A 16,220-nucleotide genomic window follows, 5' to 3' on the forward strand; every position below is an offset into this window, starting at 1 on the left:
CGTTCGCGAGACGCTGCTGATCACATTGAATGAAAACTTGAAGCGAGGTGTTTGGCACCAAAGTTGTATCCCTAATACTCTTCCAGATATTTCCGTCCCGGGACATTAGAGACGATATTGTCTTCTTGGGCCTTCGCGTCTCCGTGCGTAAGGATGGAGTGAACCGCGAGGGACAAGCGGATCCACCTCGGCCGTGTTGATCAGCGCTGGGTCCGCCTCGTCTAGAGATTTCAGGCCGGCTAAGCGCATGGCTGTCTCGATCTCGTCTTTGATGACTGTATCATGATAGGGCGTGGTTAGCCAAGCAGGAGAAGAACAGGCAAATCGAAAACGGGATCGGGGAGATAACGTACTGTTGATAGCGTGCACGACGCCTTCTTTGCCGTAGTTGATGGCATACATGAAGGGTCTGCCCAGGCCGACACCACTGGCTCCGAGACAGAGGGCTTTGAGAATGTCGGATCCTCTTCTGAATCCCCCGTCGATGAAAATCTCCATGTGGTCAAAGACCTCTGCACACTCCCTGTGTAGCTCTAGGAGCACGAGAATCGAGGCCGGGGCCCCGTCCAGCGCCCTGCCTCCGTGATTGCTCACCACGATCCCCTGGCAGCCCATGTGCATGGCGAGCCTGGCATCGGCCGCTGACTGTATACCTTTCAGGACAATTGGCAGTTTGGTCTGTTGTCGCAGCCAGGCCAGGTCTTCCCAGCAGAATGCCGGGTCTATGAAAGACCCTACACTTCTTGCAAGCCCCGCGCCCTTGTGGTCGCTACCAGCTGCGGAGCCTCCGACGCCGCTGGAATATAACGTGTCATGTTTTATCCGTTCGTCTGCTTCTCTCTTCGAAACAACAGGGAGGTCGACGGTGACAAACAAAGCTTTGATCTGTGGGCGGCTGTTGATGACCCTGAGGAGCTCTTCAGTCTTTGACCGGTCTTTGTTGATGTATAGTTGGAAGAAGAACGGATGATCCTTGCCCGCTGCGTCAAGAATCTCGAGCAATGGGAACGAGGCCGTCGTTGATATCTGATTGATGTCAATACAGGGTGGCAGTCACCAGCGACAAATGAACCAACCGTCTGTATGATGCCAGTGGCTGCGGCGCCTCTGCTAAGCGCCAGTTCACCCTCTGGTCCAGCCGTCTTGCCAACACCAGCCGCTGGGTTACTGTTAGCATGGGACCTTACCGTAGAAAAGGGCGCCAGTGGAGTTGATCAAGCTTACGTGCAATCCATATAGGAAGTGATACTTGGCATCCCATCATCGTCGCTTTCGTAGATACAGTCGAGACATTTCTCAATATCCGAGGCCGGAACCATATCTTTCTGAAGAGGTCGTGGTTCACGTCACGCGTGATGTTGTCGTTTGAGGCGCCCGAGATGAAGGTCCAGCTCTTCTCCGAGAGTGACTTCTTCGCAGCATCTTCAAAGTCGTACAGGTTGATGAAAGTGTCGAGCGATGGTTTGTCTTCTTGCTTCCGACCTGCCCTCGAATCTTGACCAGGCGGCACATCTGGGAGCTTTGTGGTTGGGTCAAGATCTCCAATCTGCTCTCGAGGCAAGAGATTGGTCTTGATGAGATTCGGTTCGTGGACCTCCGAGTACGCCTCGGTGGCGTCTCTACCAGCATATGCGTAGATTACTATGATTCTTGATGAGTTTTGGGTATCCTTTCTGGAGGCAAGTGACCTTACTTTCCGCTCCTCCTGGGTGCTCTGGTGCGAATCTTGTCATGTCGTACACCTTTCCCTCTACAACAATCCAGCAGTTGTCGCGTGTGGTATGTGACTGCACGGCAGCCGCCGAGACGGATTTGGTTGAGCTTGACATTCTTTTCTATCCTTGAAGCACGCTTCACGTGTAACAGCTCCCGTAATGTAACTCAAGAACGAAGGTTGACCGCTGGTAACAGGCTTCGGAGGGAATCCGATACTATTATCTCGAAATCTTCTCCAACTCGGTGGTGATTCTTCCCCCGCATCTTTGCTATCCTCGGACCAGACGCCGTGAACGGAGGCTAGCGAATGACCATTCGCACCAGGGTAATCCGAGTGAACAGGGGTCCGGGGATTGGTCGGTGTACCTTCGCACGCCCTCTTCAGGCTGAAGTAGCCTCAGTGGCTTCCTGTGGTTAGCGTGTGATTTTGACAGAGAGCAACACACTTTGATGTTCGCAAAACCCGGAGAAGTAGAGGGATAAAAACCCGAACCTCCCAACACAAAACATCCTACTGACCCATATAACTTACCAGAGGATGCATTTTTTCTTTATGCCGGAACAGACGGAAGTAGTGACTTGTAAGGCTGACCTTTGAGAGAGGCCGTGCGATTAAGAACTGAGTATTAAAGGACCGAGGAGGACGCAATAACGTTACTCTGGACTCGTACAGTGCCTAGTCTTGGTGCTGGTGTCTCCTAACTAGCCGCATCGTTCTGTGTCTGACGAACTGCTCGAGGTGATGCGTGACGACACTGTGTGCAAGGACCTTTGACAGCCTTCATTGGAGGGCAGGTATCTAGTGCTGAGGTTTGCGTTGCCAAATCTTGAACTCAGGGTCTGCATCAATAGGACACCACCAAGGTGATAGATGAAATAGTTATGATCGACACAAGCTGCGACAACGAGATGGAGGGAGCCAGACTTTCAAACAGGGCGGCTTAGGGCTAGTGCCTAGGCAGTGCTAGGTCAAAGCTAGCGAACAGCCCAAGGCCTCCACTTTGGCCAGACTGCCTAGCTAGGCTCGTTCCCCGGCGCCGTTGGTACCATTGGCCGCCTAGTGATGACAGGGCCCAGGTCCGGGCTACCTGTTCCCGAGTGCGCGTTCCCCAGATTTTGGGGGGGTTTCTTTTGCTGGCGATGGTGATTTTCGACGGTGAACCCCCGTCATCGAACACTCTCCGCTCGCTCTGTGCATCTCCCCTTCGGCATCCTACAACATCCCCCTCTAACGTTGGCGCCTCATCTGTTCACCTATTCCAATATTTCACCACAGTAGCGACATTGTACCTGTCAATAAGCCTCAAATCTATCTATCTTCCTTCTACATGAGACTGCAAGGGAAATGGCCATCCGCCCGACAGAAATCCTACCTTCCTCGGGGTAACTGCGGTCAACGACCCTCGATGCTCAATCGGGTTTGCGAGATATTAACTTCTGACCAAGATTTCCCTGGATACAATGGTTCGATATACCTAAATTCCCCAGAAAGATACGGCATCTACTGACTGAGGCTCTGAATAGTCCGCTCCCAAGGCTTCACGAACGCTCCGCTGCCCCAATTGTGACCTCGTCGTCGCCCGGCCGAGTCACCTCGCCCGTCATGTACAATCGCATCTCCATCCTTCCCAGCGGGAGCACTTCACTTGCGACCAGTGTGGCCGCCAATTTTCACGGAACGACGTCCTGCTCCGACATCTTCGTACTGCCCATCAAGCAACCATATCTCGAAAGCGGTCTGCGCAAAAGTCATGTTTTCGCTGTGTCAAGAAGAAGTTGAAGTGTGACCGTTCGCAGCCGTGTCTACCTTGCAAAAAAGCAGGATCATTCTGCAAACATCCGACAGATGACGAAACTATGGAGCGTGGGATTACAGAGGGCAAAATCGAGTCGCCCACTCCATCCAGCCAACTCCCAGAGCAGCAAGTATGTCAGGATGCCTCGTTCCCCGGTACACAGGACTATCGGGACGAGGCAGAAACCCGTCTAGAGATTGTCAATGGAACTTCGGATCTGGTCAGTAATACTGCTCAGAGACCAAGCAATGGTCGAGTTTTCAACGGCAACACGTCTTTTTTCCATCCTACCCCAGAGGGAAATCCGATGGATATGATCTCCCCGGACCTCGTGTCTTTTCCGAATACCAGCCCAGATGGCGGAGCCGAGTTCAACCATTCCATGATGGGATTCGAGGGCTTTCTGCCAGGCGACTTCAACTTCATGTCTTACGATCCTGCCCCGAGGATTGGCGGTGGTGTGGACTGGCTCAATCTCGACCTTGACTCTCCCGGTACTGGCGAACTTCAAGCTCACTATCAGAGTGGAGCTTTTGGGCAACCGATGTATTTTCAACCATCGATCCCGCTTGACCTGCAAGAGCCGCTGCAAAACAGAAGCCACCAAGCCATATCTGCACAACTAATGCCAATTCGACACCAAGAATCCAAAAACCTTTCGACCAAGTCGTCCGAGTCGCGAGCCACCTCTCAGCAATGGCCCTTTGACCACACACGGAACCCTGAATCTCAGCGATACAGACTGCCTCCTTTACGAGACATTTTACAAGGCACTGTTGCCTCTAGTGAAACTAACAATGGGACCACTATCAGAAGTCTGATTCAGCTGCTGTCGTCACCATACTTACCAGAGCAAGATCTCTCTCACGACCCGAGCATGAAATCTGCAATGGAGCTGCTGAAAAATTCCTTAGATTTGTACTTTGCAGAGTTCCACAACATTTTGCCTCTTGTACACGTTGCCACCTTTCAGATGACCAAAGTCCCTACCGTCACACTGGCCGCCATGGCTTGTATTGGAGCCATGTACTCGGACGACCAACAGGGGACAGAGCAGTCGTGGTCTTTGAGTGAAATGTGCGGCCAAATGATTGCATGGCTGGTAAGTTTTAGACCTCGAAGCGATGCAGATGCGAGTGACTAATTTATTGGATCAAGGGCGTGGGAGATAGCACTCGCTTTTACAATGCGCCGTATCTCATTGCTTGCTGCCTTCACCAGATCTATTCTCTTGGCTCTGGGAATATGAGGCTTTACGCAAACGCAGATTGCTCGAGGGGCATATTGATGGGTTGCCTCCGCGGGATGGGTCTGTTAAAGTCCCGTATCAGCACCGAGGTTGAGTGGGAAGATTTCAAAAGCCCCCTGCCCAACGAGAATGCAGCAACCGAGTGGCTGAGATGGAAAGACCAGGAGCAAGAAAAGCGCATTGCTTGGTCTTCTTTCGAGTACGACTGCACTTTGTGCACCTTAACCGCGCGACGAGGTGCTGCTGACTTACAAGAACTACCGTCTTTTCTGCCCTGCACTGAGCCTTTGTGGGATGCGAGATCCCCTCAAGCCTGGGCAGCTCTTTACTCACGCCTTACCCCGACCGCCCGAGGAGCATCGACCGCGAAAATACTTCGAAATCTTCTGGCTGGAAAAGGTATCCCTGAGGATCTACCGGCGTGGGGAAAGAGGCTGTGCGCACAGAGCATTGGCCGGCTTCTTTGGGACATCAAGCAATTGGATATCATGGCGACCACCGAGTACCTGAAACTCCCTTCTCTGGCTGCGGCTCAGAGACAGACTAAAAGCACTCTACTGCAAGGACTCAATGCGCTTTGTGAATCCATGTATTCTCTAACTTCTACCGCCGATCTCATCCACTACAAGTAAGTCCTGCTGGTTCTCGAGAACGTGAAGCTGTGTTTAACCAGATTGTTACAGTCTTACCGCGCTTATCTGTCATTACTCTCACTTATATAGCGCGGACGAGGCTATGGATCTCATTGTCCATATCTTCCGCTCTTCTGCCTCGCAGTCGAAACAACTCGATCAGAGCCTTGTGTCGGCTAAGCGACGCCTACGCTCGATACTTGTGAAGAATCCCACAAAAGCTCGTAATCTAGCGTGGCACGCAGCTCAGATCATTGCCGTGGCAAACGAATACCTAGTCTCTGCGCCTTGTGAGATTATGCGGACGTTCATGGGCTACATCTTCATCCTTGCCTTTGCCAAATTCGGACCTCAGCCCTGCTCAGACCCTGGTTACGCCTCATGCCCTGTTCGGCTCGATTTGCCAAATCGGATTGATGGCCAACGGACCGCAATTGCGACCTGGATCGAAAACGGAGGGCCCGCAAGCATTGGTGCTGTTGAGAACATCTACACGAGTGGCAGTCTCGAAGCGATCAGCCACGAAGCTCAAGCCATGCTACGGAAAATGCGCTTCTGGAAGCTCTCCAACAAGTTCAGCCGAATCCTTGAGAGCTTTGACTTTGAGAGTGATTAGACAATTCCGCCAAACAAGCAGATGGTGAACCGTCACCATTACTCTACATCCACAATTGAGTGCCTGCAAAGTGGACTTTCAGACCGTGTTGAAGGGTTCCGCCTGTCTGGACTCCGAACCCCAACCTTCACCAAGTGTTCGTGACGGAGTGGTACACACCCAGCGCGGATCTGGGGGCGGGGTCATCACGGACTTGACACCGTAAGCTTGCAACACACTGAATGGAACAACGACTTTCATCACTTACTCTAAGGCAATGAATGGTCTTATGGACTCAGTGTGCCGCTTGCCACAACGATGGCCACAATGATCTTGCGGGACGTCCGAACTCCGAAAGTAAACCGAAGAGTGGAGATGAAGCGAAAACTATCATTTTGAACAGGTGGGCGCTCGACGAACAATGGGGCATGCCACCACAAACCACGGTTGTGCGTTGTGATTCGACTGTGAATTCGGAGAAATTCATCGTGGAACTTTATCCCCCAACTTTGGTGCAAGTGGTGGAAACGATCCAATCTACCGGTTCAATTTCGAGGACCCCGCGTTTCTGGATCTCTGTTCTGTGCATCAGCGTTCAGAATCGATATCGCCCAGTGCTCATCTCTGTCCCAGCAGACTAGATCTAACTAGACGTGAGGAGAAGATCCTTGTTGGCCTCGACTACATCTCACCATGGGCTCACTTCAAAATGAGGCTCACGACGAGGATCCTCAGGTACACCCCCTCCACTTGACGCCATACGATGCTCTGCCGAACAAGAAGCAAGTATGGCCAGGCGAGCCTAACACGAGAGAGGAGGGGCTGGGTCGCCTTGTGCTCCTCACACCAGATGTCGTCGCCTCTGCTGCAGCGACAAGCATTCGAAGCGGGCGGCGTGTGAATCTTGGGTGGGAGTTGAACAAGCTGGAAATCGCCAACTTTGGCCGAGTACCCTGCAGGCACGAGATTGTCGGCATTCTCGGCGGCGCTGCTTTTGACGACGTCTACACGTTCAATCCACAACAGAGCAGTCAATGGGACGGGCTCAGGCATTTCTCCCAACCAGCTCCGACCGAGTCTGAGCCAGAGAGGAGGGTGTTTTACGGTGGTGTGACCAGTCAGGAAATCATGGATCTAACGAATCACCGGATTGGGCTGCAGTATTGGGCGAAGGAGGGTATCTGCGGACGAGGGGTGCTGTTGGACTATGTCTCATACGCAGAAAAGAGAGGCATTGACTACTCGACGTTCAGCGACCACTCGGTCCCCCTCAGCGTACTACTCGAGATCGCTCAAGAGGAGAATGTGACGTTCAAACGTGGTGACATCCTTTTCGTGCGCATGGGTGTGACTAAAGAATGGGACACGCGCATGACTTCAGAGGACAAGAATGCCTATGCTACGACCAAGACACCTCAGCATGCCGGCGTCGAAGGCACCGAGGAAATGCTACGCTGGTTGTGGGACACAGGCTTCTCTGCGGTGGCGGGTGACGCGATATCATTTGAAGTCTACCCTGCTAAGAAGAGTTATCCACGCGGTGAAGGAGAGCCTGAGGTGGAAGGAGTCTTTATGCACGAATACTTGCTTGCTGGATGGGGCATGCCGATTGGCGAGCTCTTTGATCTCGAGGCGTTGAGTGCGATGTGCATCAGGGAGCAACGTTGGGAGTTTTTCGTCGCGAGCGCCCCATTCAACATGCCTGGGGGCGTCAGCAGTCCGCCAAATTGCATAGCCATCTTCTGAGCAGCCGGTTCTTCGTGGAGGCTGAACGGCATAGAGATGACGGCGCGAGCCGATCATGCCCGGGTTCTTGCGTCGCGAAGAAGTAGGTGTTGTTTCAGTCCATTATCACGAGCTAGACGTTTCTACGATCATGTGCTTGAGCGAGCAAATGCGGAAGATTCCAAAGACAAGGAAACACTCCTTTCCGCTAGTGTATATGTATTGTGTGTGTGGGTGGATGTGCGTGTACACAGTGTAAAGGGCGCTAATATGTCAGATTCGAAAGAGGATGCAGACCCAAGAGATGTATCGAGTTTATTACATACACCACGCAAGTCGAGAGCGGAACTGGATGCGATACCTGGTACACAGATAGTCGTGGTTGTTCCTCGACCAATCCATATGGATCAATCGACTAATATATTCATTGATTCGCATTCGCATTCGCATTCGCATTCGTATTTATAAGAATTATTCTTTCTCTCTCCCCGGATCGACGACTTCTACTATTTCTTGTACTTCTCCTCCTCCTCCTCCTTGTCTCCAGTGCTGCGGCTTGCAGGCCAACTCCTCCCTCCTTCGTTTTTTCGAGGGTGTCGTCGTTATCTACTTTATTTACAAAAACGTAAAACTAGAATCAATTATTTGCAATTTCTCCGTGTCTCGTAGTCCGTTTGTGTACCGGATCACGTGCGTAGGTGCGTACGAGGTACATAGGTATACGCGGACGCAGGGACAAACACCTTGGTATGCTAGGCTAGGTAGGCAGGCGGCGAGGACCTACAGTACATACATGGTCATAGCCAAGTACATAAAAAGTAGGTGGATGGGTTGACTGTTGAATCTTCAGACCTTCTCCGAGGCCTCTTCCTGAATCTCCGTGGTGGCGGGGGAGGTCGAGTCGTCGGCACCACCGACCACGGTGGCCGGCGAGTGGACAATGTCCTTTGACTTGAGGAAGTCGTCGAGCTCGCGGCGCTGCTCGTCGCTGATGTCGTTGACGTGGACGGCGACGTCGTCGCCAAACTGCTTGGAGATCTCCTCGAGCGAGAGCCGCGCCGTCTCGGGCCAGAAGAAGTAGATCATGGGCAGGTAGACGATGGTCCAGCACACAATCACCAGGTAGTACTTCCAGCCGATGGTGACGAAGCCGATGGGCGCCGTCTGCAGCAGGATCAGCGTCGCCGCGAACTGCCCAAACAGCGAAAAGCCCATCCCGATCGGCCGGATCTCGGTCGGGAAGATTTCGCTCACGTACAGGTACATGGTCGTGTCGCAGAAGGTGCCCTGGAAGGTTAGGTACAGGAACACGATGAACACGCCGCCCGCGTTGCCGCCCTTGTCCGTCGTGCCCGCGTACGTCGCAAGCAAAGCGCACAGGATCGACGTCGTCACCAGGCATCCCGCCGTGCCGAACAGGTACATGAACCGTCGCGAGTTGACCTTGTCGTGGAGCCACGCGCCCAGGGGGTTGTAGATGACACCTGTTACATTAGAGTTAGTGCAAGTCGCACAAGGGTTATTGACGCGGGCAATGCTTACCGGCTGTGGTGAGCCAGACCGCCGAGAGGAGCAGAGGCATGGATCCCGTCTGCCCGAGGTTCGTGTACAGAATAACCATGTAGTTGTTCTAGGACCCGTGTCAGCAACCTGATCGCAAACAGATTAGTGACTTCAGAGGGACGTACGATGACCAGCACACCGGCAAACTCGGCTCCCCACTGCGTCAAGAAGCCGATAATCATTCTCTTGCGGTAGCTCTTCTTCTTGATGCAAGCCATCCACGGACCGTACCCCACCGCCCTGAGTTTCGCGGCGTCCAGAGCGATCTGTTCTTTGGTCTGATACAGCTCCTCCTTCGCGACGAGATCGTCCGGGTCGTCCGGTGATCGGCGCAGGGCCCGAATGACGGTCCAGGCCTCTTCGATCCTGCCCTTCTGGAGGAGCCATCTCGGCGACTTGGGGATCCAGATTGACGTGATTCCCAACACCAACGGTGGAAGAGTCTGGACACACAAGGGAAACCTCCACGCGAAAGACGGGTTCTTGTCCGTGGCAAAATAACACGCGTACCCAAGCCATCCGGAGAGCATGTATCCAAACACCAAAAAGATAGCGTGATGGCCGACCAGCCAGCCACGATTCTCAGGAGGTGCCAGCTCAGACAAGTACATGGGGCATGCAGTTACGAGGATCCCAATGCCCAGTCCAGATATGACCCGGCCAACGTGGAACATGCTGTTACAGATGTCAGCGCCGTTGTGGAGGGCTCGATAGTGTATGAGGAGCATCAACAACTTACGCCAGCGCCGCCGCACCACCTTGAAATGCACCTCCGATGATGGCCAAGAGAGCTCCGAGTTGAATACTTCTTTTGCGGCCAATGGCAGTAGCTGACCAAGCAATAAACAGAGATCCGACTGCTCCGCCTGCACTGTATAAACCGTTCGCCGTCGCAATTGCATCTGTGGTCTTTCCGCCATAACCTGGCTCCCCTTGCATGGGGAGGTCGAAGAATTGATACCATCCTGGCTGGCCAATGGTGCTCCCGATGATGGCCGAACAGTAGCCATATGTCTGATAGAGTCAGTATCTTTCTCCTAGGAGTAATACAGAAGCGTTGATGGAAGCCTTGTGACAGCGACTTACCATAGAACCGAAAGCAACGGCCACTGTTACTAGTCTGTTGTACAGACTCGAGTGAGACGAGACGTGTCTCTTTGTAGCCCCCATGATGGTCGACGCGGCTGGCTAGGAAGAGCCAAGCAGGTATCACTCGATGGAAGACGAAACAGTCCTGAAGAAGAACGGTTTAGGGGAAGGAGAGACAATCCGAGTGATCGGTCCAGAGGAGGGCACGGGGTTAATGTGGTTCGCGGTGGCCAGCAACGGCCATGGCTGGTGGTGAGTGAGTAATATCTGGAGACGGTCTTCGCGAGACCCTGAAGGGCCACCCTTCTTTTTCCTGCGGGGTTCCTGGGGCTGGGGAGCACCTTAGGCGTCGGGGAACGAAGTTAGCCTTCCCGCCCTGGATAATCTCTCCATCGTCCAGCAGCGATGTTGGAGATGCGAGACCGCCAGAAGAGTGCGGGACTCAATTCCCGGCGATTCAGACCAATTGAGAAGACACGCAAAGTTGCCACGGCCATCATTTACCTCGGACCACAGAAGACGGCAGTGGGTGTAGCACGAGAGAGGTTCTTGACGAATCCTGAGGGCGGGCTGGCAAGTGCTGGCTACTGAGGAAGTGTCGGGAGGGACCACAACAATCTCCGGCGACATTTCGAGGCAAGAAAACCCCGTCGAGGCTTGTGGGCCTTGTCTCGCCCAAGCGCCTGGGCGAAAAGAATCTTGGAATCAAGCGAGCGGAGCGTGCCCTGCAGGTCGCCTTTTGCAGAATGACTCGTACAGAGTGGGTAGCCCATTTTTGGAGCCAAAATCGATGATAAGAAGCAAAGACCATCCCCGTCCCAGGTGACAATCCACCAAGGATTCTGGGGCATGCACGTTGGGACACTGCCTCGCTGGTAGTGGACTGCACGGTCAACGCCAGGTCTGTGAGCGGGACGATCAGCAGCGCCAGTCAGCAAATGGTTCTCTCATTGTCCTTAGGTAGAAGTGGTCCACAGAAGCAGCAGGCATGAGGCGGGACGGCGCGGTGCCTAAAGGTTCCGTCCAGGCATGTGTAGCATGCTAGGGTACCTAGCGGGAAGCGCTGGTATTGCTAGTGAGACAGGGGAGGTTGCGTAAAAGTCAGCGCGAGGCAGGATAACTGCCAGTAGCCAGCCACATGTCGGTACATATATCCTGCCTGGTTATGAACATCGGGAGACATAAAAGATGCGAGTTGTTGAAGTTGAAGTGGTCGATGAAGCTTGGAAAACTCTGCCCGCAAAATCCTTGATCCGCTTAAAGCAGCAACAACAGTAACAGCAATAACTGCACCAGCAAAAACAGCAACGAATGGCCACATGCCAACTTCATTCATTCCTCCTGCCACTTCTCACCAAGGACTAGGAGCAGCTGCACTGCTTCCAGACCGAAAGATGTAAGGATGCTACGACTGCAGGAAATGCGCATCTTGCTTATCTGGACACCTGCTGTTTCTTGTACCTTCCGAACTGCAGATCCTCACATCCAGTGCCGCTATCCTTGACGCAGCTCGCTAAGGTATCAGCGCAAGCGTCCACGACAAGGCAAGGCGTGCCATTGACAGAGCGCGATATAGATCAGCTCAAGACTGCACAACGGTTTTTTTCAGGGCAGGTCTATGTCATTAGTGGCGACCTCTATCAGACGCATGAGGCCCGGTCAACACAGAAGGATCCTGAAGCATCCTCCTCCAGAGAACGTTGCCATATTGGGCTCACAGCCAGTTCCGCTAATAACAATCATGCAGCCTCTCTTCTCAACATGTCTCCTCGCCCTTGGATCTGGAGACTCGAGCGCGCTCTTTCATGACATACCTTCTTGTAAACCCATCATCCTGCACCCTGCACCATTTGTTGACGAGGATTTGTATGAGAGAGTCTAACATGCTTTTTGGTTCATCGGATTCTAGCTTTCCCTCTATTAATCTAGTGACTCTGTCATCCGAAAAGTGGCTGAGTTATCTTTTCAAGTCCTTTTCAACATCCTTCAATACCTCGATTAACCTATCAAGACAAACCGTCAACACCACACCACGTCAAGGAAACAATCGCAATATCATACCTTTCTAACCCCATGCTCAGTTCCTCTCTCGGTGTCGCAAACGTTATCCTAAAATTGCCGTTCTTCTCACTGGCGAAACTCGCCCCCATGGCCAACCACACGCCGCCGTGGGCCATTTTCCAATTCAGCTCCAGCTCGGCCTCGACGCTGTCCTCTCTGAGATAGCGACTCAGGTCGACCCAGATGAAACTCGTCACGCTCGCCTTGGTGTAGGGAATGTCGTGCTGTCTCAGAAACGCGGTGGTGAACTCGTAAGCGTCCGTCATCCTCTGCTGGAGCAGCGGGAAGTACGTGTCCAGAAAGGGCCGGTCGTTGAGGAGATTCAGCCAGGCGTGCTCGGCGAGCTGGGAGGCGCGGCTGAAACTCGCCACGGCGCGGAAACACCGCATCACGGTGCCGTTGGCGGCGGGCGAGATCAGCGCGCCCACGCGGATCCCGTTGGCGCAAAAGTCCTTGCTCATGCCGTAGATGACGTGCACCAGCGACGGGTCGATGTACTCGGCCAGGTTGAACGAGAGCACCGACACAAAGGGCGCCGGGTTGGGGATGTCGGTGCTGGGGAAGTTGGAGCGTGCGTAGACCTCGTCCGAGATCAGGTGGATGTTGTGCTTGGCGCAGAGCTGCATGATGCCCGTGAGGAAGTCGTTCTCGTACGGTCTCCCCAGCGGGTTGTGCGGACTGGACAGGAGGATGGCCCTGATGGGTACGCCGGCGGCGTTTGATCGGTGTAGAGCAGCTTCGTAGAAGGGCACCGCCGCGGCGGAGGTGGGGTCCGTACCAGGGCCAAAGGGTACGAGGACGGGCTTGACTCTGAGAAAGTCCTCAAACTCATGCGTGCCATGGTCAGCTTCTGACCGCACGGACGAGATCCTCAGTGCGTGACGGCGTGTTTGCTCCAAATCGAAAAGGATTCATGACAGAAATACACGAAACACACCAGGAAGTACGGCTAGATATAAAGAAGAATGATGCGAGATGTGAGGGAGATGGAAAACGTACTTTGCCCTGGCCTCGATATCCGGGAAAAATCCCACATAGAGCGGCCTGCCCACGAGGATGCCGTCGCCCGGCTCCCCGAGACAGAAAGCCAGATTATCCACGGCGTTGCCCGCGCCGAGACAGACGCAGACGTTCTTCTCGTCGATACCCATGCTGGGGCGGAACACGTCGCGCACGAACGCCGCCAGCGCCCTGCGCAGCTCGAGCGACCCCGTCGGCCCCTGCCCGTAGGTCAAGTGCCACGGCGTGATGGCCGTGTGGGCGTTGATGTGCGCGCAGATCTCATCGCGCATCAGCTTGTTCTCGGCGATGGCCAGCGCGACGATGCCGTCCGGGTTGGTTTCCGGGTCGTACTGGTTGTGGAAGCAGTGCGAGCGGACGGCGTGGAGGTTTGGTGTGGGCGGGACCAGGTTGGAGAGTGCCCGCTGCGAGACGTAGTAGCCCTTCTCTGGCATCTTCTGGTCCTTTCCCCCCCTTTCTGTGGACGAGGACTCGGGTCTGGGAGACGGGGAAGTAGAGAAGGTCGCGGGGTGGATGGAGGGATGGAAATGAGATGATGATTTGATGGAAGCGGTCCTCCCACGAGGAACAAGGACAGGGAGTCGTTTGTACATGTATCATGGATTGTAGCCCTGGCTGAATATTTCCGTGATTGAGAGAGATGTTTTGTTGACGTTGATTGATGGGGAGAATATGCACTAGATCCCATGAATCCGTCTGGACAGCCAATAAGAAGTAGAGATGTTGCGTCTAGTCAGATGTAGCTACATGTACCTCGTATATCTTCAACCTCATCGCAATTTATGAGCCTCGATCATCCACCTGCACAAGGTGACAGATGTCATCTATCACGGAATTTGCACCTTGCTTGATCTCACTCCACTTCCTCCTCGCCGTATGTCCGTGTCGTAGGATGAGGATAGCGAATGCAGTTGGCATGTAACTTTATTTAGGAAAAGCACACTATCTCTTACCCGAATATGCTGTCCCTCGTTTCCCCCCCCCCCCCCCCCATCATGTTGACTTTGTAAATGGCGAAATCAATAACAAAAAGAAATCATCCAATAAGGCTGGATACAAAGGGTATGTATGCACAACCTAAAATGCGTAACTTGACATGAGACATACTACTTTCTAGGAATCTTCCCATCCTAGCGAATCAACACAAAGCGAGCAACTCTTTGACAGTGTGCTTCTCGATACTATTGACCACGTCGCGGATGGCCTTGGCCTTATCCTCGCCCGACACCGGGTTCACCAGGCTGAAGAACTTGGCGTCGACCTGCTCGCGGGTGAACGGGTGCTGCAGCTCGCCGAGGGGATAGGGGATGTCGATCTCTGCGACCTCGCCGTTCGCGTACTCGACTTTGAGCTTGGAACCGAACTCCTTGATGGAGGAGTCGCCGACGCAGGTGATCTTGTCCGACAGCTCGCGGATCTGCGGGTCGGCGAGGCGGTCCTTTTCGTAGCAGCGCACGCCGTTGTCGGAGCCGTACAGGAAGCTGTTGGCCGTGGTGAAGTAGGCCGAGAACTGCGCGTCGACCATGTTCTCCGGGTGGATTTTGTTGGGGATCGGGGCGCCGACCACGCTCACGTTGGCCGGGCTCAGCGACAGCGTGATGCTCTTGACGTCCTGCGCCTTGGAGCAGCCCTTGTCGCGGCCCAGCTTCACCGCGTGCTCGATGAAGCCGTGCGTCATGCGGCACGCCGGGAACGGCTTCAGCGACGTCTCGAGGAACTCCCACCTCTTGCCCAGATCCGCCGTCAGGTACACCAGGTCCTTGTCCGGCTTGGGGCTGTACGCGTGCAGGAACCCAAAGGTGCCCTCGAAGATCTTGGCCGCGCCGATGACCCCTGCCTCGGCCAGTGCCACGCTCATAAACGCATCGTGCACCGCGAAGCCCGGGTGGAGGCGTTTGTTCCAGCTCCCGTTCTCGAGGTATTGCATCGACCCGGCGGCCTTGGATCCGGCCAGGCCGAATGCGTTCTCGACAACCTCGACCGAGAGGCCCTTGAGGACCGCGATTGTCGCAACAGCGCCGAAGATGCCCGCGGTCGCGGTGTTGTGGAAGCCGCGCGAGTAGGCGTCGTTGCCGAGCTCCTTGCCCAGGCGACAAGTGATTTCGTACCCGACAGCAACGGCCAGCAGGAAGAGGTCCATGCTCGCCTTGTCGCCCAGCAGTTCCGCCTGGGTCAGTCCCGCCCCGATGGCCGTGACGCCGGCATGCAGCGTGCCCTTGGCATAGGTGTCGTCAAAGTCCAGCGAATGGCCCAGCGTGGCGTTGAGCAGGCCCGCGTACTGCGGCGTGAAGGATTTGCCCTTGCCCAGAACCGTGCAGGAGCCGTTGTCCTGGCCGCCGAGGGCCTTGACGGCCGCGCAGAACGGCAGCGTCGACTCGGACGACTGGCTCGCCGCGAGGGTCACGCCGATAAAGTCGAGAATGTACTCCTTGAGCCGATCCCGGATGTGCGGGGTCAGGTCTTTGGTGCTCGCGTTGGCGACGAAGCTCGAGAAGATGCTGGTGACGGGGATGTCGCCCGGCTTCTGTGCGGCATGGCCGTTGACGGCTGTGTTGGAGGCAGGCATGGCGAGCCCGAGGGGAGGAGAGGGGTGGTGGTGATGGTGTGAGAGAAAAGGAGAGGAGAGGATATGTCGAGACGGGTGCAAAATTTCAGTCCTCCAAACTCACTTTGTTATAAAATGTAATATTCTCCAGGGTCCGAAGTACCGATGCAGTAGAGAGATAGGGTGAATTTCTATAGCCTCGCGGTACTCGTGGATAGCGTGGTAACTC

At 54.4% G+C, this 16,220-nt stretch overlaps 6 protein-coding genes across 6 annotated transcripts; 2 read left to right on the forward strand and 4 right to left on the reverse strand.

Annotated features, from left to right (window-relative positions):
* Nucleotides 1-105: 105 nt before the first annotated feature.
* Z517_07804 (uncharacterized protein) lies at nt 106-1,829 on the reverse strand (the record flags this gene model as incomplete). The annotated part of the gene is made up of 5 exons (XM_013426325.1): nt 106-275; nt 354-1,026; nt 1,077-1,159; nt 1,225-1,641; nt 1,694-1,829. 5 exons carry the CDS (start codon nt 1,827-1,829, stop codon nt 106-108), a joined length of 1,479 nt encoding a protein of 492 aa, XP_013281779.1.
* Nucleotides 1,830-3,573: 1,744 nt separating this feature from the next.
* On the forward strand, nt 3,574-6,009 carry Z517_07805 (uncharacterized protein; the record flags this gene model as incomplete). The annotated part of the gene is made up of 3 exons (XM_013426326.1): nt 3,574-4,614; nt 4,671-5,389; nt 5,445-6,009. 3 exons carry the CDS (start codon nt 3,574-3,576, stop codon nt 6,007-6,009), a joined length of 2,325 nt encoding a protein of 774 aa, XP_013281780.1.
* A 672-nt stretch (nt 6,010-6,681) lies between these two features.
* Nucleotides 6,682-7,734, forward strand: Z517_07806 (uncharacterized protein; the record flags this gene model as incomplete). Its single annotated transcript, XM_013426327.1, has 1 exon — nt 6,682-7,734. The coding sequence occupies one exon, from the start codon at nt 6,682-6,684 to the stop codon at nt 7,732-7,734; it is 1,053 nt and encodes a 350-aa protein (XP_013281781.1).
* An 825-nt stretch (nt 7,735-8,559) lies between these two features.
* Nucleotides 8,560-10,446, reverse strand: Z517_07807 (uncharacterized protein; the record flags this gene model as incomplete). The annotated part of the gene is made up of 5 exons (XM_013426328.1): nt 8,560-9,197; nt 9,256-9,343; nt 9,402-9,951; nt 10,016-10,290; nt 10,363-10,446. The coding sequence occupies 5 exons, from the start codon at nt 10,444-10,446 to the stop codon at nt 8,560-8,562; spliced, it is 1,635 nt and encodes a 544-aa protein (XP_013281782.1).
* A 1,925-nt stretch (nt 10,447-12,371) lies between these two features.
* Z517_07808 (uncharacterized protein) lies at nt 12,372-13,880 on the reverse strand (the record flags this gene model as incomplete). Its single annotated transcript, XM_013426329.1, has 2 exons — nt 12,372-13,236; nt 13,426-13,880. The coding sequence occupies 2 exons, from the start codon at nt 13,878-13,880 to the stop codon at nt 12,372-12,374; spliced, it is 1,320 nt and encodes a 439-aa protein (XP_013281783.1).
* Nucleotides 13,881-14,584: 704 nt separating this feature from the next.
* Nucleotides 14,585-16,012, reverse strand: Z517_07809 (uncharacterized protein; the record flags this gene model as incomplete). Its single annotated transcript, XM_013426330.1, has 1 exon — nt 14,585-16,012. The coding sequence occupies one exon, from the start codon at nt 16,010-16,012 to the stop codon at nt 14,585-14,587; it is 1,428 nt and encodes a 475-aa protein (XP_013281784.1).
* Nucleotides 16,013-16,220: the final 208 nt, after the last annotated feature.

This window comes from Fonsecaea pedrosoi, assembly GCF_000835455.1.
Source record: "Fonsecaea pedrosoi CBS 271.37 unplaced genomic scaffold supercont1.5, whole genome shotgun sequence".
NCBI lineage: Eukaryota > Fungi > Ascomycota > Eurotiomycetes > Chaetothyriales > Herpotrichiellaceae > Fonsecaea > Fonsecaea pedrosoi.